The 25,220-nt window shown below is 45.3% G+C and overlaps 1 protein-coding gene across 1 annotated transcript in view; it reads right to left on the reverse strand.

Annotated features, from left to right (window-relative positions):
• LOC120039480 (RNA binding protein fox-1 homolog 3-like) overlaps nucleotides 1-25,220 on the reverse strand; it is a 347,402-nt gene that overhangs the window by 137,065 nt on the left and 185,117 nt on the right. Inside the window, exon 4 of the mRNA XM_038984889.1 lies at nucleotides 1,110-1,219. Within this exon, the coding sequence (XP_038840817.1) occupies nucleotides 1,110-1,219 (110 nt within the window). The remainder of the gene's footprint in view (nucleotides 1-1,109; nucleotides 1,220-25,220) is intronic.

A 25,220-nucleotide genomic window follows, 5' to 3' on the forward strand; every position in this document is an offset into this window, starting at 1 on the left:
GTACCCTAATTTCTTGTTGTAATTTTTACATACCATGCTGACTTCTTGTGGTGACCACATAGGACCACACCCATACAGACAATAGGATGCCAAATGGACACATGGTGTAGCAAACTGTTGGAAACACACTTGGAGAGAAAATAATCTCCAGCATTGTGTTTGCCCTGGAGCCACAATATTTGGTTCATAGTTCTCTCATGAGGATGGCTCTAGAATTCCTCACTTCCACAGTTTTGGATTCGTGCCATTTTGGTAACAGAAACAAGCCGATTCATATACAGTCATGGTTCTTAACTGACAGAAGCATGATAGATCTATCCAATTGTAAAGATACATAATAACGTTGAAAATGAACAGAAAATCAATTATCTTATAACATATAACAAGTTACCCATCCTGAGTTCGTCAACATTTCTTATCCCTGTGTGACATTACTGAAAGCCTGTATGCCAAATGACATCAGCCGATTTATATCCAAGTCTAAACCAACATGAAATTTCCTTTTGACAGAAAGGGTAAATACTTATCATTAATTCTTAACCCAAGTATCAACTTGTACTCTCAAGCCCTTAATTATAATCTTGTAATTTTCATTTAGGCTGTCTGCATGAAACTACATTTCATGAATTATTTAGCTGGTTATGCTCTTTTCCCAAAGGAAACTAGACTCTCTCTCTATAAGAACCTCAAAGGCAGAGAAAAAAAGAATCGCATATGCCTTCACCTCTGTATCTAGGGCCAGAGAAGAATGTAGAAGACTTTGTTGACGTCTTCACTTGTACTCACATGGGGCTTTCTTAGCTTCAGCTCAAACCTTTAGAGGAACCAAAGCCTTTCAAAAGAATGAAATACAACAAATGGCTTAGATGTGGTGGGGATTCCTTGACTTAAAACTTACTGTGCAGGACTTTCATATCGTGGAACATATAACAACTTCAGATAGCAAGATGTCAACAGTAGGGGCATCAAACCCAGCCACAAGAGACTGCAGGCAGAGATTCATCCACCTGAATTCTCCGCTGCACCACGGAGCCACGTGAGGCGCTCAGTACAAAATGGAGGTAAGTGTGAGAAGTAAGTGTGATGTGAGGGGCCAGAGCTGCTCTTACCAGTCTCGTGAAGAGGGGAACTCCTAAATGCCAGAGGTGCTCGTTGAGCAGCCCGCTGTACACCACGTTCCCGAAGACAGCAATGCTTCCTGATTTACACAAGGTGTTTCCTACAGGGACACAAACAGAGAGGAGAGAAAACACAGAGTCATTCAAATGGACTACACTATACTCCAGCAATGTACTAGGCTTTATTAGCAAGATTGGAAAATTAAATCATAGGAAATCATTGCACAGCCACATGAATTGAAATAAAAGAAAGAAATAAGAAATATAATAGAGCACCACATTGATTGTTATGAATATTGATTTCAGAGGTCTATGATGAACAGGGAAACGTAGCTGCTGTGAAATCGATAGCACAAGTACCTGTGTTCCAACTGCATATGATGGAACCTCCAGCTAGCCTAATGAGATGCTTACAGTGATAACATCAGTGTGTAACGATCAGAGGTGTGCTGAAGGAAAGATCTGTCAGAGAAAGTCTGTACAAAGCCACCCATGACTGTGCCTCATACAGTATGTCATACAGCTCTGGTTAGTCCTTGTTCCATCAACACAGAAAGTCAAACTCCTTGACCCTCGAACTCCCGTTTCCTCCATCCTCCACCCCCCTTAGTCGCATTACCACCCCCATTAGCACACTCTCCATGTGAGGACAGTCAGACCACAACATTGGCAACCCTGTATGAGACATGTAAGCCCGGCCCTCAGCCCTCCTCCTCCAGCCCTCCTCCGCCTCCAGCCCTGGCCACAGTTACACGGCTGCTGTGTATGAAGAGCTTCTGCCTGGAGAGGAGAGAACCACTCTTAGTTAGGCCCCTGCAGCAGCTGAGGAGCCAGCCCACACACTAACACTAAGGTCCCCACAACATATGATTTACACACACACACTAGTACACATCCCCAAGTATGATGAACGCAGGTCCCCATTGTAATTTCTGCACAAAGGAATGCTGCAAAGGGGAGGTGGGGGAAACTGGAAGCAGTGCTGACAAGCAACACATGCATTATTTAAAAACAAAAGTAAAAAATGCCCATTAAAGTGTCAGTGGTGCTCTCGGCGGCTGGCGGTGGAGGTGGCTAGGGCGCGGTGTGTGTATTACTGTTATTAATGGGCCAGGCGTGGGGGGCATTGCTACGCTGTGATTGCTTTGCTGTTGCCATCCAGGGTTCACACTATTTCTTTTCACCCATTCTTTTTCAAGAGCGTGTGTGCACGTGTGTGTCTGTGAGTGAGTGAGAGAGGGAGAGAGAGAGAGAGAGAGATACACTGCAGGCCGGGAGCAGCGTCAATGAGCTCCTACTGCTAATTAAGAGAGGGACCTTCCCCAGCGAGTAGCAGCACAAGTGCTTCTATCATCCTCTGATACAGTGTCATGTTCTTCCTAAATACAGTGTGCTGGGGATGGGGTGGACATATTGGAAATAAGTACATAGCACTTCACTATGTAGCATGAGATAAAGGGTTACTGTTACTGACAGTAACCCTTATTACTACAGTCAACCTTTAACTGCCTCAGTCTCCAACACATGTTACAGTAATACCTTTGGAGTACAGAACGATTATGTAATACTTCTCTGAGAAGAAAGAAGACGACATTGTGGTCCTGTGACTGAGTGTTGGCTCTCTCCTCAGTTCTGACACCACTTCACTACAGAGGAATTTAAAGTGTAGGGAAAATCAAGCAATCAAGCAATCAATACAGTATCCCTCTAGCTACATATTCATAAACAGAGGAAGGCTCGAGGCAGTTTATGTCACATTCTTCTCTGTAACTGCCTCTGAAATGCAGCCAGAAAGTAAGGTGCTAAAAAAACATTTGATTTCAACTCATAGTTCCACCATTTAAAAAGAGCATGTGGAGCATTTCTTCCATTTAATAACATGTGTTCATTCTTTAATCTGGTGACATGTGGTTATTGGTCCGTCTGTGTTAAAGAGTCGATATTCTGTTTTTGGTAGCCATGTCTTTTTTCTGTTAGGTCCTCTCAGCAGTTGTGTGCTTCTATCTTATCTGCAGACTCAACATTATCGAGGCCAACCTCTGATTAATTATTAATTGTGTGATTAAAATGTAGAGAAGGAGGTGGGGGGGGGGGGGGGGGTTGGGTAGCAGCCTGTATCCTTTCTACATCATTGGTGTCGGTCTCCACAATGTTATTATCCAGACTTTCAAATGACATTTTTCATCGCTATCTTTATATATGTTTTTGTTACATATCAGAACAGGGCATTTGACAGCAAGCTTCTAACAGAGCGTAATGGCCAAATCACAAGGCACATGTGATGGTGATGTGATGGGGTGGTGGGTGTTGTTTTATTAAGTGAGTGATGCCGTCTCTTCGACTGAGTGTGCCTGGTGTGAGCCTCCTCTGGATCGGTATGTGACTCCCCCTTTCATCTCAGAGTCACACACACAGAAAGACATCATGAGGGATTTGGAGCCCAACACTTCCCTGTCAGACTACAAGCAGCATCAGCCATGTGTAGCTTACTTCACCAAATGAGGACCTAAAAAACATCCCCGAAAAATGTGTACCTCTCACTGCAAACCATAAGCAGTGCATGGAGTGTAGTGGTAGTAATTTGTAGCACAATACAAAGCATTGAATGAAGTATAAAAAAAAAGAAAATGTATCTATCAATTATTGTCAAAAGTGTTTGCAATAATTTAGGTGTTGGATGAGATTTTTTTAATGAACCAAATGTGCAGTGTTTATCTGCTTATGTGTGTGTGTGTGTGTGTGTGTGTGTGTGTGTCCTTCCCTGGCCACTGCTCTCACATGTGCTCCCTGACAATGCAGATGAAGGTGGGGAGCTGGAGCACAGAGCTCCAGAGTGATGCAGCTCAGAGCTCCTTGTTTCTAGCGACAAGGCACATTGCTGCAATGCAATAAGGGCAAACAACACTTTTAATAATTCAGGCCATGATACCGTGAGGGGGGATGGGTGGGGGAGAGATGCCTTAGAGTACCGCAGAATGGCTCATTTAGCCCCTGCCACGCATTATTAAAGTTGTATCGAACCCCCTCCTGAGTCCTTCCTCAAGTCTTTTCCCCCTTCCTCATTCCAAAAGCCTGCAAGGTAACCAATAAGAGCTAGCAACATTTATAAACAACAAAGTACCCTGCACCTTGGAGGAGGTAAACAATGGTGTTCCTCTTAATCTCTTTTTTCCGTGCTCTCCGTGAGTCCTCAGGTCCAGAATTTGTCATTGCTTTATCCTGTTTGAACTGTAGTCCACAGAGCCTTCTCATTCCGGATTATGTTCTTCCTGAGCTATGCCCATGGATGCATAAAAATGTGGGGAATGAACCTTGCATGGAATCCGTTGGAGTAATAAAATAGTCCTCCTGTGGTAATGACGGACGTATGATGGTATTGCTCTGGACATATTCAAAGAATGATAATAGTATTTAATAAGAAAGAAGATTTCTGCTCCAATGTGCTTTCCCTATTCTACGTTAAAATAGGTTGACGCTGAGATAGATAGGCTTGTCTACTCTGTACACTACACAATTGCTCCAAAATAATACAGTTGGATTCAGAACAAAAGCAATGCATTGGTAGAATTAGAAACAAAATATGTTTTCCTTTTTTCATGTCAATCACATAAAATAAGTATTACAAAATGCAAATTGTTACCATGTAATTACTAATTAAATGCCAGAGAACAATGCACAGACTATAAAATAATCAGATAGTGACAGGTGCAGTATACACTGCTGCAGGGTCCTCTTAAATCATAATAAATGTTTCCTGAGAGTGCAACATACTCCGCCACATATGCAAAATGCAGCAAACCAAGGAGAAAAGAAAAACCTGCCCATGAAAGTCAGAGGCGTTATGGTAGACATAGAGTTTGACGATAGACCTTGTAAATCAGTGTAGCTGGAATAGCCAGCCAGCCAGTCAGACAGTCAGTCAGCCAGTGTGACTCGTTCTATCTCTTTCTCTCTTTCTGCCTGCCATTTTAGCTGCTCAACTCAGAGGTCCCATTTTCTTCAAATATATGTAAATTAGCCACGTTGGCTCCTGTTGTTGAGGCTGTAGGGCTGATCTGGTCTGATCCTAACAGTGAAACCTACCTACGTACTAAACTGTACCACAGGCCTCCCGCCACCCTCCCTCCCTCCTCCAGGAACCCAGCAGTAGGGAGAAAGAACGAGGTCCCTGAGGTATCCCTCCTCTCATAACACCAGCCCTGTTAATAGATGAGTCATTACATTCAAAGTGAACAATTATTTTAATACCATAACATATAAAAAAGAAAAAACGAATAAAGGCAGATATATAGGCAGCATATATTGTAGCTTGCATAGCGCCTATGAACTTTGATCAGAGCTAATGTAGTTATTGTGTCATATTGAGGCAGTAGGACCAGCGGAGGGAGGGAGGCTCCAGCTACAGTAAATGCCATCTCCTCTCCTTTTCTTTTCCTTCCCCTTTGCTCTCCCCTCCTCTAATCTCCCCTCCCCTCCCCTCCCCTCCCCTCCCCTCCCCTCCCCTCCTCTCCTCTCCTCTCCTCTCCTCTCCTCTCCTCTCCTCTCCTCTCCTCTCCTCTCCTCTCCTCTCCTCTCCTCTCCTCTCCTCTCCTCTCCTCTCCTCTCCTCTCCTCTCCTCTCCTCTCCTCTCCTCTCCTCTCCTCTCCTCTCCCGTCCTCTACTCTCCTCTCCTCTCCCGTCCTCTACAGTTTTCTTCTCTCCTCTCCCATCCTCTTCTCCACCATGCTCTCCTCTCCCATCCTCTTCTCCACCATGCTCTCCTCTCCCATCCTCTTCTCTCCTCTCACGCCTTCTCCCCACTCCTCCTCTGCCCTCCCCTCCTCTGCTCTACTCTCCCCTCCTCCCCTCTAACCCATTCTCCTCTCCTCTCACCCCTTCTCCCCTCCTCTCCTCCTTTCCTTTCCCCTCCTCTCACCCCTTCTCCCCTACTCTCCTCTTCTCGCCTATCCTCTCACATCCTCTCCAATTCTCTCCTCTCCTGTCCTTGTGCATTATGAATGGAGCCATGTTCAGTCACGGACTGGCTGCACTTTCTGAACTTTCGCTGAGTGAGTTCTACTGGCTCCTCTACTCTTTAATCATTCCCCATTAGAGCAGAGGCCTGTTGACTTCCAGTATGGAGATGAATAAGGCTGTAGCACAAGCACCAGCCATATCTGGCTGCAGGCAGGAAGGAAGGTATTCACAGCACTAATAACAAGCCTGGGCCCCAGACCCAGACCCAGACCCAGACCCAGACCCAGACCCAGACCCAGACCCAGACCCAGACCCAGACCCAGACACAGACACAGACACAGACACAGACACAGACACAGACACAGACACAGACACAGCTGATGAAGAGCACTGGATCTGGGGAGGAGGATGAGGAGGAGGAGGAGAGCCTCTGACGGTGGATGACATCAGTGTCATCAGCACTGGAACTGTTATTGATTTAGTAGCCTTCAAAACTATTACTGACGTCATCACCCTCATCTTCATCACCCTTCGCCATCTGAGGATAAGAATTTACTTATCAGCCAACAATAAAATTAATCAATAAATAAATTAGCTATTAAATTGAAACTATAGAGCATGAAATATTTGACAAGCATTCACATTTTTGGGAGCTTTTTAAAAATGTTTTATTCAAAACTACAGGAGAATTCTTGAGCTCCTGGCAATTGGAGAGAACTGGGAGAGACAACAGTGGATGGAGATGCAGCTCATATGTCTCTGTGTCTCCACTGTAGCCTGTGTTAAGGTGGACTGGTCCACTCAGTAGAATGGCGTTATGATGAAGGGCCTTTAGGATTGCATCAGACTATTGATTGCTAGCAGCACTGAGAGACGTGGTTTACCATCGTTATAAACAACCTTTTTGTGAAGTACAGTTTGGGGAAACAAATGATTTTATTTAGTAGATTTCTGGATTTGACTGTTGAATAATTTATGGCTACACAACCCTTGGCAGGGGAGCGAGAAAACCCCCACAAAGAGCACATATCAAATGCTATCATATACAGGCCTGCATACTTGAATGCTTTCTCTTTCCAATAGATTTTTCCCCACTCAACCTACATCGGCTCTGCTTTGTCAACATCAGTTGAGTGAGAAGTCCCGAGGGCCAGCAAATCTCCTGTAATCTGCCAGACTTTTCTGCCATGTATGGCACACTTGTTTTCCTATATCCCTATATCAAGTGTTATTGAGTCTGCAAACTCTGACATTGTTTTATCAATTTGGATCCAGTATCTGGGTGAAATGCCCAGTAAGGCTGTTTGAATTACTTGAGCTGTGGTGAATATTATGCCAGATGTATTCCTCACCCAGATGCTCTGTATTAATTGATGGATAAATTACAGAATGATGGCTATGTAAACAAATGCATGTATTTTTTATTTGCCCTATCACATCAGATCTTTTCACATCAGATCATTTTCAGAGCTGATCTGATTAGTCAAAAGACCAATTAGTGAAAAGAAGATCAGAATTGGGTTACCTGTGTAAACACAGCCTATTTGATCTATTTATGTCCTTGGTCAGGGGCTGATGACAAGTGTCTGTTTAAAAGTCCTCGTGGCAAAAGGTGGATAGCATCAGTAATCCTGCACTGAGGAAATACTCGAGCAGCAGCTCACACAGTGGGGGAGGTGGAGAAGGAGGAGGTGGGGGGTCTATAAAATATCAAAGCAGATCGATTAGCCTGACCTCATACCATATCCATGTTGTGCAGCGAGGGAGGGAGCCATACAGGGTCAAATCAGGTCAAATCAAGGGACAAAACAAAGCACGCCTAATGATATTTTTCAGATTTCTGGCATAGATTATTTTCTTAATAACGATAGAATAAATCATATTTTGACCTATTTTGTGGGTAAATTCATCCAAATTAGCATTATTGCCATTCTCACTTGTACCGAAGACAAACTGTGATTGCTACAGTGCCGCAGCAGTCGTTCCTTCCTGAAAAAGAAAAAAGAACCACCAGGGATGATGGCTCTCACATCGTGTTCCACATTCGTGTTGTCTAGTATCGGCTTTATAAAGACCATGGCCCACTCAATTGCACTCCAGAGGCAGAAGCTTACTAACGGAAGAGAAACCAGGTCAACTGATAGGGGAATTGTATTGTTATCTTTATATGTGCGCCGCAGATACAGTGGTGGAACTCTTGTTAGCGACTCCGCCGTTTACAAAGCAATCAGGCTGGGTTATCGGCACGAGAGGAGCGGCACTAACCTACAGTAATCCACTCCATGTTTGCTAATGAACGGCTGCGCGGCTTGGTGCCCTGGCTATAGCTACGCCACGGACGGAGACTGAAGATGGAGAGAGCTCCAGAATAAACAGGAATAGGGGAGAGGGTGGAGGGACGGGGGTCTGGGGTATGGGAGAGGGTGAGGAGGGGGGATGTTGCCCTGTCTTGACATCCCATCATGAGACCCCTTGGCTGGGCCGGTCGGGGAGGGGAGGGAGGGAGGGGAGGCTTGCTGCTGCTTGCTGGCGATGCAGAGTCTGTTTGCTGTGCATCCATCAACCTCTGTGTCCTGCCGAGGAGGCGATCAATACTCAACACAAAAGCTCATTGATGACAGACAGCTCTTGACAAACATATAGCATTTTTTCTGTCTAGTATAGCAATAATCTCCAAGGTCAGTGTGAGTCATTCAAGACGGTGGAGACACAAGGAGCTCATGCGAAGCGCCGTGAGACGGCTTCTTACGGGCTCAAACAAAGGGATTGCGCTGATGTATTTTAGTCTCTATTTTACTTCTTGGCACATTGTTAGGCTCCACATTATAAAGAGAAGGAGAGGCACCGTGAACATGACAATTGGCGAAACTGTCATGCACTGTCAATCATTGACAGAAAAACCCCAAGGACAATCCACAGACCAGGAAGCTAATGGCTCCAGATCATTGGTTGCTGTTGCTTTGAATGTGACATATTGTAAACCATCGGAATCCGCCACTGTTGATCTAAAAGGAATTTATACCTTTCAAAACACACGTCTCACACTGGATATAATATACATAGATCTAAAGTCCCCATACAAGCCCTTACCTCCCCCCTCCCCACCTCTCCAATCCACTCAGACCCAACGCCAGGGTAAAGTGACTAAGGGGGCAGTTGAAATCAGCGAGGGGGCACAATTTTGGGGGGTTCTTGCATTGCAATTATATTGAATTCTGCTTATATCACGCTATACAACAATAAACATAACGTTCAAATGCCATGACAGGTAGGCTACAGATTCCGTGCCGATCTCTGCTGAACAGCACATTACACACTACAGCAAGGCCGTTTTAGTGATGAATATAGGCTACACGATAGATAATAGGGCAATTCATCTATTACAAACAGCCTATGTGACACACAGCTGTCTTACCAAAACAATGCAAACTAAATGCTGAAAGTAGTAGCCTATGCATGCAAACAAAATTACAGACAAAACCGCGAATGTGAACGAATGAGGACAGAACAAAACAGCGGTACCAAGTAGGCCTAGTAAACAAAATATCAGATGGATAAAGGCATGACACAATCTATAATTAGGCTAGTTACATTAGTAAACAAACACAGTAAAGAAAAGGTGAATGGAGATCCAGATAACCAAAACAGCCTACAGCCTATTACTGTGAGATGCACCCATGCACAGCTGTCTTGCCAAACAAATATGCCTATAGGCCCGCTTCAGACATGGAAAACCATGCAGCTCATGAGTACAGCAACATGTTGTGATACGGCACAATGCACGTTTTTGAATCAAATTCTGTCACATGGAATGACGCTGGAGAGACGAAGCAGGTACGGGGAGTAAAACATTTACTAAATAAGGGACATGGATCGAGACAGGAACAGTGTCAGCAAACAGGTAACACAAATAAAAGACATTCAATGCAGAAGCGGGGAACAGAGCTGGGGAACTGACAAATATAGGGGAGGTAATAACAGGTGATGAGTTAGTCCAGGTGAGTCCAATATCGCTGAAGCGCGTGACGAGGAAAAGCAGGTGTGCGTAATGGATTGAAGGAGTGCGTGATGCAGGGCAGCCTGGCATCCTCAAGCGCCAGGGGGGGGGAAGAGCGGGAGCAGACATGACAAATTCGAAAACGTTGTCACGCCCTGACCATAGTTTGCTTTGTATGTTTCTATGTTTTGTTTGGTCAGGGTGTGATCTGAGTGGGCATTCTATGTTGTCTGTCTAGTTTGTCTATTTCTGTGTGTTTGGCCTGATATGGTTCTCAATCAGAGGCAGGTGTTTGTCGTTGTCTCTGATTGGGAACCATATTTAGGTAGCCTGTTTTGTATTGTGGGTTGTGGGTGATTGTTCCTGTTACTGTGTTCCTGTGTTTGTGTTGTCACTTTACGGGACTGTTTCGTCTTCGTTCGTTTATTCGTTATTTTGTTTGTTTCAAGTATTCATATTAAAATGGATACTCACCACGCTGCATCTTGGTCCGACATTTCTTACTCCTCGTCGGAGGAGGACAAAGAATTCCGTTCCAATACGTACAGTTCCATTTACAACTACAAAAACCAATAGGCTACCAAGAAAACAATAATAGAATGTATTTCTATGATGAAACATACCGATACGTAGCTATATTTTGGGTACGTCATTTGGGCTCTTGATTGGAATTATATTGAATTTTGCTTATATCACGCTATACCACAATAAACATAGAAGTTCAAATGCTTTTGACCAAGAAATGACAGGTTGGTGCGAAATCTCCACTACGCTCTATCAGCACCATGGACAGCGCCCTACAAGATTTTAATTAAAAAACAACCAGCTAGATTGATTCTTACCTTTTCAGAAGAGTCACATTTACATGTCTTTAAAAACAGCCTATAACTAACTATAAAAACACTATTCCTTGTGTTTCGATCTGTAGCATATGCAAAACTTTATATTGTTGTTTTATATTGTATTGTTGTTTTTTCTTTTCAAAAACAATAATTGTCGACCTCACAGTTTGGAGATTCGAACACTAAATACATTAGGGCATTGCATGCATAGGTCTATTGTCTTAGGCGTCCACTGTATTATTATGAAAATATATACAATGCCAGTCAAACGTTTAGACCCACCTACTCATTTAAGGGCTTTTCATTATTTTTACAATTTTCTACATTGTGGAATAATAGTGAAGGTATCAAAACTATGAAATAATACATATGGAATCACGTAGTAACTAAAAAGTGTAAAAGTGTAAAACAAATCAAAATATATTGTATATTTGAGATTCTTCAAAGTAGCCACCCTTTGCCTTGATGACAGCTTTGCACACTCTTGGCATTCTCTCAACAAAACAACATATTTTTTTCCCAATATAAATTTGCCTGCATCTTTATGTGCTCTAATATCATAGACTCATTTATTTGGGGCTAATTCCCCACCTGAGTAAGTGGAAACTCGAAACATTTGCTAGCTCACTAACTCTAAAGATAATACCCACTCATTGTAGCCATGTATTAATCTAAAGGTACATTTAGATTTTAAAATTGTATACAATCAGAACACTTTTCAAGTGGCTCACTTTACACAGCAGCAGGCCCCATCATAGCAGGTACAGGAGTCAGACACTTTCATTACAGGAGTCATGAGGATAATGTACTTTACTGTTTGACCAAATCATGGTTTAATCCTCCTAAAAAATAGGACGTTTTTAGTAAGGTGAATGAATGTGCAGCCCACACTGATGCAACCAATACATTTTTTAACTCCACAGCCAGCTGTCAAAAGGTTGAAAAGTGTGACTAAATGGTCGCAGTCTGGAGCCCTGCCTTGTGGGATTTTCTGCCTTGAGGCATACTCTCTAACTTTCATTTTACTTCAACGAAAAAGGTCTCCATCTTCGCAATCAACAGTAGCCTAGGCCAATGCTCCTCTCTCACTTTGTCTCTGTCCTCAGCAGCAGGGCAACCGTGACAATTTGGACAGCTAAAACATTTTTTTATCGTCTTTTTATTTATTTAATCTGCAGAATGCTGGCAAATACCGGCTAACGGAAAACCTGCGCCCCAATGGCTTTCCATAGCCCCCCTACCAGTGGAGGCTCCTCAGAGGAGGCAGGGGAGGACCATCCTCCTCAGTGAATTTCATAAAAAAAAAAAAAGTGAAACATTAAAAAAGTTATCCTTTTTAGATAAAACTATACTAAATATATTCACGTCACCAAATAATTGATTCAAAATTCAAAAGGCACTCAAACATCTGAGCTATCTTTGTTGCAGGTGCATGGTAACAGTTAAATAAGATGAGAAAAAGCAGAAACCTGCACACTGTTCTTGCTAGTATCACTGCTCTTTATTAAGCTTTACGTATCGGCCTCAAGGCCTTGAGTTCAGACGAAGGCCTTGAGGCCGATACGTAAATACAAAATAATTGATTTGTCACGCCCTGACCATAGTTTGCTTTGTATGTTTCTATGTTTTGTTTGGTCAGGGTGTGATCTGAGTGGGCATTCTATGTTGTATGTCTAGTTTGTCTGTTTCTATGTGTTTGGCCTGATATGGTTCTCAATCAGAGGCAGGTGTTAGTCGTTGTCTCTGATTGGGAACCATATTTAGGTAGCCTGTTTTGTGTTGTGGGTTGTGGGTTACAGAATCACCCACCACCAAAGGACCAAGCAGCGTGGTTACGGGCAGCAGCAGCAGCAGCAGCAGCAGCAGCGGCCGAAATCTCGAGAGGAATGGACATGGGAGGACATTCTAGACGGCAAGGGATGTTACACATGGGAGGAGATTCTGGCTGGAAGGGATCGCCTTCCATGGGAACAGGTGGAGGCAGCCAGGAGAACGGACGCAGTAGGAAAAGAGAACCGGCGTTAAGAAGGAACACGGCTGGCTAGGAAGCCCGAGAGGCAGCCCCAAAAATGTATTGCGGGGTGGCACACGGGGAGTGTAGCTAAGTCAGGTAGGAGACCTGAGCCAACTCCCCGTACTTACAGTGGAGAGAGATGGTCCGGGCAGGCACCGTGTTATGCGGAGATACGCACAGTGTCTCCAGTACGTGTGCATAGCCCGGTGCGGTAAGGAGCAGCGCCTCGTATCGGCCGGGCTAGAGTGGGCGTCGAGCCAGGTGCCATGAAGCCGGCTCTACGCATCTGGTCTCCAGTGCGTCTCCTTGGGCCAGTGTACATGGCACCAGCCCTACGCATGGTGTCTCCAGTACGTGTGCATAGCCCAGTGCGGCCTATTCCACCTCGCCGCACTGGCATGGCTACGGTGAGCATTCAGCCAGGTAGGGTTGGGCAGGCTCGGTGCTCGAGACCTGTAGTGCGCCTCCACGGTCCGGTCTATCCGGTGCCTCCTCCACGTACCAGGCCTCCAGTTCCAGCAGCACGCTCGAGACCTGCAATGCGCCTCCACGGTCTGGTCTATCCTGTTCCTCCTCCCGGCACTCGCCCTGAGGTGCGTGTTCCCAGCCCGGTACCACCAGTTCCGGCCCACGCACCAGGCCTACAGTGCGCCTCCAGGGTCCAGTATGCCCTGTTCCTCCTCCCCGCACTCGCCCTGAGGTGCGTGTTCCCAGCCCGGTACCACCAGTTCCGGCACCAAGCACCAGGCCTACAGTGCGCCTCCAGGGTCCAGTATGCCCTGTTCCTCCTCCCCGCACTCGCCCTGAGGTGCGTGTTCCTAGCCCGGTACCACCAGTTCCGGCACCACGCACCAGGCCTACAGTGCGCCTCCAGGGTCCAGTATGCCCTGTTCCTCCTCCCCGCACTCGCCCTGAGGTGCGTGTTCCCAGCCCGGTACCACCAGTTCCGGCACCAAGCACCAGGCCTACAGTGCGCCTCCAGGGTCCAGTATGCCCTGTTCCTCCTCCCCGCACTCGCCCTGAGGTGCGTGTTCCTAGCCCGGTACCACCAGTTCCGGCACCACGCACCAGGCCTACAGTGCGCCTCCAGGGTCCAGTATGCCCTATTCCTGCTCCCCGCACTCGCCCAGTGGTCCCGCACTCGCCCAGTGGTGCGTGTCCCCAGCCCGGTACCACCAGTTCCGGCACCACGCACCAGGCCTACAGTGCGCCTCGGCAGGCCTGAGCCGCCCTCCTGTCCAGCGCCGCCTGAGTCTCCCTTCTGTCCTGAGCCGCCTGAGCCGCTCGTCTGTCCTGAGCTGCCTGAGCCGCCCGTCTGTCCTGAGCCGCCTGAGCCGCCCGTCTGTCCTGAACCGCCTGAGCCGTCCGTCTGTCCTGAGCCGTCTGAGCCGCCCGTCTGTCCTGAGCCGCCTGAGCCGCCCGTCTGTCCTGAGCCGCCTGAGCAGCCCGTCAGTCAGGAGCCGCCTGAGCCGCCCGTCTGTCCTGAGCCGCCTGAGTTGCCCATCAGTCCAGAGGCGCCTGAGTCGCCCTTCAGTCCAGAGGCGCCTGAGTCGCCCTTCAGTCCAGAGGCGCCTGAGCCGCCCTTCAGTCCAGAGGCGCATGAGCCGCCCTTCAGTCCAGAGGCGCCTGAGCCGCCCTTCAGTCCAGAGGCGCCTGAGCCGCCCTTCAGTCCAGAGGCGCCTGAGCCTGCCTTTAGTCCAGAGGGGCCTGAGCCGCCCTTCAGTCCAGAGGCGCCTGAGCCGCCCTTCAGTCCAGAGGCGCCTGAGCCTGCCTTTAGTCCAGAGGGGCCTGAGCCGCCCTTCAGTCCAGAGGCGCCTGAGCCGCCTGAGCTGCCCTTCCGTCCGGAGCTGCCCTTCAGTCCGGAGCTGCCCTTCAGTCCGGAGCTGCCCTTCAGTCCGGAGCTGCCCCTCAGTCCGGAGCTGCCCCTCAGTCCGGAGCTACCCCTCAGTCCGGAGGCGCCCCTCAGTCCAGAGGCGCTCCTCAGTCCAGTGGGGCCTTTTATTAGGGTCCTCGGTCCAAGGTCGGAGGCGAGGATCGCCGCTCTAAAGAGGCCAATGAAGAGGGCTAAGACTAAGGTGGAGTTGGGTCCACGTCCCGTGCCAGAGCCACCACCACGGACAGATGCCTTGGGGGGGGGGGGGGGGGGGGGTACTGTCACGTCCTGACCATAGTTTGCTTTGTATGTTTCTATGTTTTGTTTGGTCAGGGTGTGATCTGAGTGGGCATTCTATGTTGTATGTCTAGTTTGTCTGTTTCTATGTGTTTGGCCTGATATGGTTCTCAATCAGAGGCAGGTGTTAGTCATTGTCTCTGATTGGGAACCATATTTAGGTAGCCTGTTTTGTATTGTGGGTTGTGGGTGATTGTTCCTGTTACTGTGTTCCTGTGTTTTTGTTCACGTTACGGGACTGTTTCGTCTTCGTTCATTTTGTCGGTTTATTGTTTTTGTTCGTTGTTAAAGTATTCAATCAAAATGGATAATCATGATGCTGCATTTTGGTCCTCCTCTCTTTCGTCCGACGAAGAACATTACATGATTAAAACACACTGTTATGTGATGAAGATCTACAGTAGCCTCAGCAGCACTCTGTAGGATAGCACTGTGGTGTAGCCGGAGAACAGCTAGCTTCTGTCCTCCTCTCCTCCTCAATAAAAAACCTAAGAGGCTCATGGTTCTCATCCCCTTCCATAGATTTGCACAGTAATTATGAGGACTTCCAGAGAACGTCCTCTTGCAGCATGAACTGACATGTTGTCCACCAAATCAAAGGATCAGAGAATGAATCTAGTACTGGAATCATAAGCTACAGCTAGCTAGCACTGCAGTGCATAAAATGGGGTGAGTAGCTGACTCAAAGAGAAAGTAGAGAGAGAAAGACAATGTAATGTATTGCCACTGAGGCCCGCCAGGGTAACTGCTAAACTGCTTGCTGCTGAATGTAAACTGTACACCTTGATTCTCTCGACCTGTGCATCAACGTTGTAAACTTTCATTCATAGGCTAGGTTATAGCAACATCATGATGGGCACAAGGAAAATATTAGTATCATGTAGTAGCCTAAACCTATCGATGTTACATTGAGCTGAGTGACTGGAGTATGAATGACAGTCATCCAATATGCTGTTATAGAAATATGGCCATCTTAAACGGCACCGACCGCCACTGCCTCCTACACACACCCATTGTGCTGACAGAGCAGTGGAGATACAGATTTTAAGCTAACCTGTCACTCAATCATTTTTACTTTTTCTATTTTTATATAGGCACAAAACTAAAACTGAAGAGGCTCAGGTTTGAACTGAGGGTGCTAAGCCCGATTTGCCCCCTCGTGGAGCCGGGTACGACTCCCTTATACCATAGTTATTATGGAGACTCATACGGATAGAGAGAGAGCCACACATACATAACATGGGGACCTACAGGTGTGAGTTACGATGGAGACTTCCAGTCATAATAGAAGGCCAGGCTTCCCCCCCAGGCCATCCTGCCAGCTGGCCAGAGTGAGTGAGAGTGATGCCCGAGTGAGGCAGCCCCATTAGGGAAGTGCTGCCTGGTGGTGAGCAGAGCTAAGCGCTAGCTAGGAGCGGTGCGCAGGCCGGGCAGGCTAGCTCAGGTAATTAAAGGCAAACCCAGGAAGGCAGGCAAAGCGGGGGCACCCAGATTTATGCGGCTCAGTAATGCACACACTAAAGTCAGCCCGCCATCCAAAGGCACACTTTACTGCCAATCTTATGAAGCATTAGCTACCTCACCATGCTGATGCATTCCATCATTCTCTCACTCTCTCTCTCCTCTCGCTTACTCCCTCTCTCTTTCACTCTCTCGCTCCTACTCTCTCTCCAACCTCTCCTCCCCAACCACACCTTTTCTCCTCTTCTCTTCATCCTGTCAATGGAGACAAGTGACACAGGTTTTATTTTTTCTTCTTTAGTCACGTGGAGTTACGAGCCAATTGCAACGGAAACCAGTGGTAGAGGAATGAAATTGAATGCCAGTAGGCCTACAGTCCTTGATAATTCATACACATTTTTTCAATAGGTAGGTGTATATAGTTATTTTTTAACAACTGTGTGATATAATGCTGTTTCCTACAGGCAGTAAGCAATTTGACAAGCAATGTGAATACTGTCAAAAAGTCAAGAGTATGATCTTACAAATGAAGCTCCCAAGAGCCAATCTTCAAAATGAAGTAAGGTGCATGTGAGGCTATGGTCTATCAAACCTGTCAGCCAGTACATCCATATACTGTAGGTTCCTTGTTATACAACCTGAGATATGAATGGTTCCCACTGCCCACCACATTGGAGTATGCCTGGGCATTGATGTAGTCTACGGCCTCACATAACCAGACTGACCAAGCATCAGCGGCCCTTCGACTGTGGATGGCTCCAGTCAAACAGAGATAGAGACAAAGAATGGCGAGGGAGAGAAGGGAGAAACAGAGAGAGAACAGTAGCCACTCCCCTATCAGCTCCTATTCCATCAACCATCTCCACAGATTAGACAGATAGCTGTAGACACACATACATATCAGATGGACAATAGTCAGATAGTCCAACAGAAAAAAAACATAATAGAGACAGAATGAGAGAAAGGCAGCCCAGTCCTCCAGAGGGGCACCAATGAAAAGGTGGGGATGGGCAGACAGGCATACAGTAAATCATGGAGAAGCTACTCAACGGTGTAGCGCTATGGAGTATGGCTGCCGGGTTGGGGAGAGTTAGCCGCAGCGTGCATGAGCTTGCCTTATCAATGCTGACAGGCAGACAGCCCGTTTATAGAAAAGGGGGAAAAAGCATCAAGGAAATCCTGCTCTTGTCTATCCCCAATTGAATTACAGCTGTGATCTGAGGGCCAGGATGATATCCTTTGACGAGAGGGACCGCTGTATATCTGTACAGTGTGTCCCCCAGGTCTCACGTCCCACAACTTTGCCCATCTATTTGTATTTGATCCCCTTGCTTCTAGTTAAAGCCCTGCAGCAGCCCACAAAATGGAGAGAGGGGAGTGGGGGCAGGGGGAGGAGAAGGGGCTAGCTGGGAAAGGTACTGCTTGGAGAGAACAGGGCGTAGAGCACATGACCCCTGTGATGTTGGCTGAATACTAATGTCGCACAACGTTCCCCCACATTCACATACGCACACACACACCACACGCACGCATCACGCACGCACACATAGACACACATACAGGGTTGGGGAGTAACGAATTACATGTACAAATAGATGGGCAAAGGGACGTCAGACCTGGGGGACACACTGTACAGATATACAGCGGTCCCTCTCGTCAAAGGATATCATCTGGCCCACTCAGATCCCAGCTGTAATTCAACATGTAAGGGATTACAAAAACACGGTAACGGTAATCTGTTACCAGCAAAAATATTGTAATCAGATTACAAATACTTTTGAAAACGATATGATTACTCTGAGGATTACTTTTAAATTCAGAAAAGAGGTTAACGGAAAAAAATCTTTGACACTTCTCTGTTTCCTCAATGAAATTCAAATCAACATTGAAAAAAGGCGCAAGTTTATTCCACCTGAGCGAGTCTGACCACAAGTCAGAGACCACTATGATGACACACCAAATGGGTTTTATGGATTGCGGGAAAAGAGCAGGAATAGGCTTTTGTAGGCTACAGTCCAAGCTATGTCTTCCAATGGTACGACTGCTGTCAGCATCCAATTTGAATAAACGCTTGGAGGTAAGGATGACAAAAGTGATGTAGTCTATGGCGATACGGATATCACTTATTGTTATCTACATACATTGATGGATCACACGGCGATACGGATATCACTTATTGTTATCTACATACATTGATGAATTACACTGTTTTAGCTATTTACGCCTTACGGATTGTGGTTGTTGTGGTTGGCTGTTCACAAATCTAAATGTGTATTTGAACCCAATAATGATTGAATTCAAGAAATTTAAGCTGCATATCAATCATTGTTTTTGAAACCAGTGGACAGCCAGTGAAAAATGCGCTCTTGCAACTTGCGGTCCAACTCATCCCAAACCAATTCAATTGGGTTGAGATCGGGTGATTGTGGAGGCCAGGTCATCTGATGCAGCACCATCACTCTCCTTCTTGGTCAAATAGCCCTTACACAGCCTGAAGGTGTGTTTTGGGTCATTGTCCTGTTGAAAATCAAATGATAGTCCCACTAAGCGCAAACCAGATAGGAGGGCGTATCACTGCAGAATGCTAAGGTAGCCATGCTGGTTAAGTGTGCCTTGAATTCTAAATAAATCACAGACAGTGTCATCAGCAAAGCACACTCACACCATCACACCTCCTCCTCCATGCGTCACGGTGGGAACCACACATGCAGAGATCATCCGTTCACCTACTCTGTGTCTCACAAAGACATGGCGCTTGGAACCAAAAATCTAAAATTTGGACTCTTCAGACCAAAAGACTGATTTCCACCGGTCTAATGTCCATTGCTCGTGTTTCTTGGCCCAAGCAAGTCTCTTCTTCTTATTGGTGTCCTTTAGTAGTGGTTTCTTTGCAGAAACTCGACCCATGAAGGCCCAGTCCCCCTGTGACAACAATTTTGGACCCCCTTGTGGCCCCCCTAAATGTGGAGTATGAAATCATTTTTACATAACTAATTTTTGCTATCGTTCTTTTTTTACATCCGTTATTAGACAGTGGCAACGATGATGATTATGAACATGGTCTTTTGCCTGCTAATGCCTGCAATGCAGTGAAGACAACGATATGACAACAATAACATCTAATGTAACTGGCCCCTCTAACAGTACAACTGGTCCCAGCTTGGCCCCCCCAGTTGAAATGGTCTCGAACCGCCACTGCTAATAAGTCCTTAGTTTTGGGGTTATGCTCAGGTAAAACAATTTGGTTAATCTATACTTCCATATTTCCAAGTCCTATTCTTTAAGATCAAGGTGTAAAACATTTGGTTTTTAATGTTAATATATAATTTAATCATATTATTATATGTAGTAGAAAATGATGGGTTAGAAGAAGCCTATATAACCAACTCATCAAGTAAAATATAACATCCATATATGGCCAGCTATGTAAACTTGAACATGGATTATCCTGCAATAGATGAGGTTCAATTGGTAACATATTATTATTATTATTATATATTTTTTTGTCTTCTTCTAATGCCTCTTAAGGGGAAAGTAATCTAAAAGTAACTGAATGTAATCAGATTAAGTTACTGAGTTTGGGTAATCCAAAAGTTACCTTACTGATTATAATTTTGGACAGGTAACTAGTAACTGTAATGGATTACATTTAGAAAGTAACCTGTGCAACCCTGCACACATACATAAAAACACTCCCACCATCCCTTCCCCAAACACACACATACACACACAGAGAAAACAATGAAACCCACAGGAAAAAAATTCCACCAAATGAGGCCCTTTGGGCACCCTCCAAGTTGACATGGATTTGGATGAGCCAGATCCGGTTCCATCCAGTTTGACCAAACACACTGCATCATCATCATCTCACTCAAGGTGCCTCAACCAACAGCCAAGAACCACAACTCAGGTGACATCCAAACATCCCCATTTTGTGGGCTGATTGCAATCAAATCAACATGACAGTAGCAAAGTCTACCTTTGTTGTCTTGCACCCAAACACATGGAGAACTAACCACACTAACCTCTGTACAGAATACCTGAGCTGTACCCATCACAGTGAGTGAAGCCCAACAGAAATGGTTGTATCTCTGTTGTAGACTCTCTCTCAGTGGCCAGGCAGTCAGCGAAAGGGAAATTATGCATTAGTATCAAGGATTTACTGTCACATATGGCTGTCATCACAAGGAGGTGCATCAATATAATATACACCTCCAATCCTCAGGTCCCACTGAATGTCTTTAAAACTCTGCATTAAGCCAAATCCCTGCCAGGGACCGGTGACTGTCATTTGGGGATTGAAAGGTGTTTTTTCTCCAGTCACAACTGCTCATTACTGTTGCTACTCAACTCAATGGCATTCTCAGGCAGTAAGGATGTCTTTGTGGGACTCATTTTTCTGACAGAATGCTCAACTCAGGAGGTTATTCAGTTACCTTTTTCAGTACATTCCTGTATAATAATGTTGAAAACATGATTGGCCTCATTATTATCTATTTCTTCAGTCAACACCTCGGTGTAACAGTTCCAATGGTGGAATGAAAGAGTCAGGTGCAGAGAGCAGGGTAATCTCCAACAAGTGGATATTTATTTCTTCCAGAAATAAAGTACATAAACGGCGACGCCACACAAACAACGGGCGCGTCAAAATACTGTCCAATAAAAGTAGGACTGAAATCCACTATAAGGAACACCACCAACACAAACAGAAAAACAAGCCCGCACAAAAGTCGGCGGGCCAACTGGGTTTAAATACCCCCTAACCTAAACACAAAACAGGTGATACAAATTAGACTAACTCAAAAGAAAACAGAAAAAGGGATCGGTGGCAGCTAGTAGACCGGAGACGACGACCGCCGAGCGCCGCCCGAACGGGAAGAGGCACCATCCTCGGCGGGATTCGTAACACTCGGTGCTGGAAATGGATAACATATTTGAACAGGTTTGATACAGTACCTGCACTAAAGTGGACCTGAGATACTTGGCAAGGAAATAATGGTCACCTGTTTTAACACTTTCATTGAGTGTGAATATAAATATTATTTGTATTCACACTCAATGAAAGAGTTAAAACAGGTGACCATTTTGAGTTAGACGAGGTCATGTTCAAGAGCGAATTCCATTTAACCATTTAGCACCAAGCCGCTAACCTGTTCGCATTAAAGGGGACAGGCTGATATGAATTAGCCAATTGAGCACATGCTGCTTAGCAAATCCCACACATTTCTGCACGCCATTGATTTCATTTGACCATTATCGTCAGAGGTTGTGACCAAAATTAGATGCAGCCCGGCTAATCATCTGACAGTCGGCAGCTAATTATCCCGCTTCAGAAAACTTCTGCCACCACTCAGCTCACAAGCTGGTCATGTTACTGCCTGGCTCCGTGTGGAAGGAGAAGTAGCCTGCTAGTTCCACTGGAGATATAATATCATTCACTGTATGAGGAGAACAAACAAGGAAACAGAGCTAAACGGGACCTGGATGGCCTCAGTCTAAAAGCTCAGCTGGAACAAAGACTTTTTCATGTGAACTTCTCTCTTCACCATATGAGAATACCACTGAAATAACAAACCATTAACCATACTGTGCATCCCCCCATTCAAACCAATGACCACGAGATCATGTGTTATGATGAAGCCTGGCAAATTAGCTGGGATACTACATTGAGGGTCAAAAATGTCATTTGATCTTTAGATTGTAGAGGAATGGTGTGGAGATGTCAGCTGACATGGGTCAGAGAGGAAGAGAAGGAAGAAGAGGAGGCAGTTAGGGTTCAGAGGTCAGCCTGACGGCTCAGTCTCAGATAGACTAATTACCCAGGAGGCACCGCCTCCACAGGAAGGACCAGACCAGCTCACTGCTTGGCTCAAACTCAGGGCCAGGCTCCACTGCACGCACACACATGCGCACGCATGCACACACACACGCGTACACACGCGTACACACACACACACACACACACACACACACACACACACACACACACACACACACACACACACACACACACACACACACACACACACACACACACACACACACACACACACACACACACACACACACACACACACACACACACACACACAGAATCCCTGGAACCTCTGATCCATGACCCTGGAAGTGGTATGAGGGGAAGACCCCAGCAAGCAGTACAGTAGGTGCCAGCAGCTTCATTCACCCAACTCTCAGTAAACAATCTCTGGTGTTTCTGTGAGCGATGGGCACGTCGTTTGTTTTGCTAATGGGTGTTTTTCTCCTTCACACTCCACGGGGAGTGCTATCTAATGAGCCGCCCACCCGTGCTCTCTCCCTCCTGCAGCCAGTGTGCCTTGAGTGTGTGGCTTTAACCCCGGTGCAGGGGAGGATGGATCACAGAGCCCCCAGACTGCCAGGGCCATGGAACACTCACACACATTCACACACACACACACACACACACACACTCACACATGCACACATACACTCTGTCTCTCACAAACAAAAATAAACATAACGACACAAACCCATATAAACACTTTCACAAATACACAACCAAAAGTCCATTTAAGTAAGCGAAGCTTACACAAATCATCATATTATTCACATTCACCTATTAACAAACGCAAGTATTTACAGATCTTTAGCCATACTGTACCTACACGTGCCCTCACATGGGACTTTGAGGACCCTGGGTACATGTGCACCCATCACTAATGCCCGTTCACTAATTCATCAGAGTTATGTTAACCTTTTGTCAATAGGGGGAGCTGTTAGCATTTTTTATTTCTGGGTGTCGCCAAATTAAACTGCCTCGTGCTCAATTCTTGCTCGTACAATATGCATATTATTAATTCTATTGGATAGAAAACACTCTCTAGTTTCATAAACCGTTGGAATTATGTCTGTGGGTGACCCAGAACTCTTTCTACAGCGAAATCCATGACAGGTACTGCGATGGTCTGAGAGCGAAGCTCTGGTTTCAGATCAGTTTTAAAAGTCTGTGTGTATCCTATGGAACGACATGAACTGCACCCGCCTTCCCCTGGATGTCAGTAACCAATGAGAAGTGGAATGGGCTTGCTGCGTAGCTCTCAGAGGTTATAAAAGGCCAAGGAGTGAGAGTAGCCTTCCTTTCGACGCTGAACATTGCGCAGAGAGGGACCTCAAGATGCCATTTTCAAACGCTCAATTATCAACGTTAGATGTATCCGTCTGTAATTTAATTAGACATAGGTGTTAGAAGCATCATAACGAAGCTATTTTAAACCGAGTTATATCAGATTATGCGAGTATATTGCTATTTTTCGGAATTTCCTCAGTATTGCGCCTTGAGGATTTGGACACGTTGGGGCAAAATAGCTATTGTTAGCTACTGTTAGCTGCTATATCAGAAGTTGAATGCAACGTTTTACAACCAAGCAACGATTCTTTTGGACAAAGAACCACCATGCCAAGATTCTGATGGAAGCTCGTCGAAAAGTAAGAGCTATTTATGATGTTATTCCGTTTTTATGTGGAAAAATGTAAACTCCATAATGGCGATTAGTGACGCGATTATTGCAGCACTAGTCTGGCTGTAACGCACACTGTATGTCTAGTAACGTTAATTTTAAAAATCTAACTCAGCGTTTGCATTAATAACTAATGCATCTTTCATTTCATGTCCAACCTGTATTTTTTTAGTCAAGTTTATGAATAGTTTATGATAAAAATATTTGTATTTTCAAAATGGCGCCGGGCAGATTGCTTGAGTAGTTGAACACTATTTCCATTGTGTAAGCACGATTTGTGCCGCTAAATATGCACATTTTCGATCAAACTCTATATGGATTGTGTAATATGATGTTACAGGAGTGTCATCTGAAGAATTCTGAGAAGGTTAGTGAAAAAATTAATATATTTTGGCGATGATTACGTTATCGCTCTCTTTGGCTAGAATCAATGCTCTGGTAACGTTTGTATATGTGGTATGCTAATATAACGATTTATTGTGTTTTCGCCGTAAAACACTTAGAAAATCTGAAATGTTGTCTGAATTCACAAGATCTGTGTCTTTCCATTGCTATGTGCTGTGTATTTTTAAGAAATGTTTTATGATGAGTAAATTGGTAATACAAGTTGCTCTCTGTAGTAATTCTAGTCGCTTTGGTGAGATTTGTGATGGTGGCTGCAATGGCAAACTATGATTTATACCTGAAATATGCACATTTTTCTAACAAAACCTATCCTATACCATAAATATGTTATCAGACTGTCATCTGATGAGGTTTTTTCTTGGTTAGTGGCTATCAATATCTTAGTTTAGCCGAATTGGTGATAGCTACTGGTGTTGAGAAAAAATGGTGGACAAAGAAAAAGGGTGTCTTTTGCTAACATGGTTAGCTAATAGATTTACATATTTTGTCTTCCCTGTAAAACATTTTAAAAATCTGAAATGGTGACTTTATTCACAAGATCTGTATCTTTCATTTGGTGTCTTGGACTTGTGATTTAATGATATTTAGATGCTACTATTTAAATGTGACGCTATGCTAGTGATGCTAATCAGTGTGGGGGGGGTGGGGGGTGATCCCGGATCCGGGTTTCTGAGGCAGTAAAAGTTAAAACCTGTTTGGGATAGGGGGCAGCATTTTCACTTTTGCATGAAATGCGTGCCCAGAGTAAACTGCCTGCTACT

The sequence above is a fragment of the Salvelinus namaycush genome, chromosome 3, assembly GCF_016432855.1.
Source record: "Salvelinus namaycush isolate Seneca chromosome 3, SaNama_1.0, whole genome shotgun sequence".
In the NCBI taxonomy this organism is placed as follows: Eukaryota; Metazoa; Chordata; class Actinopteri; order Salmoniformes; family Salmonidae; genus Salvelinus; species Salvelinus namaycush.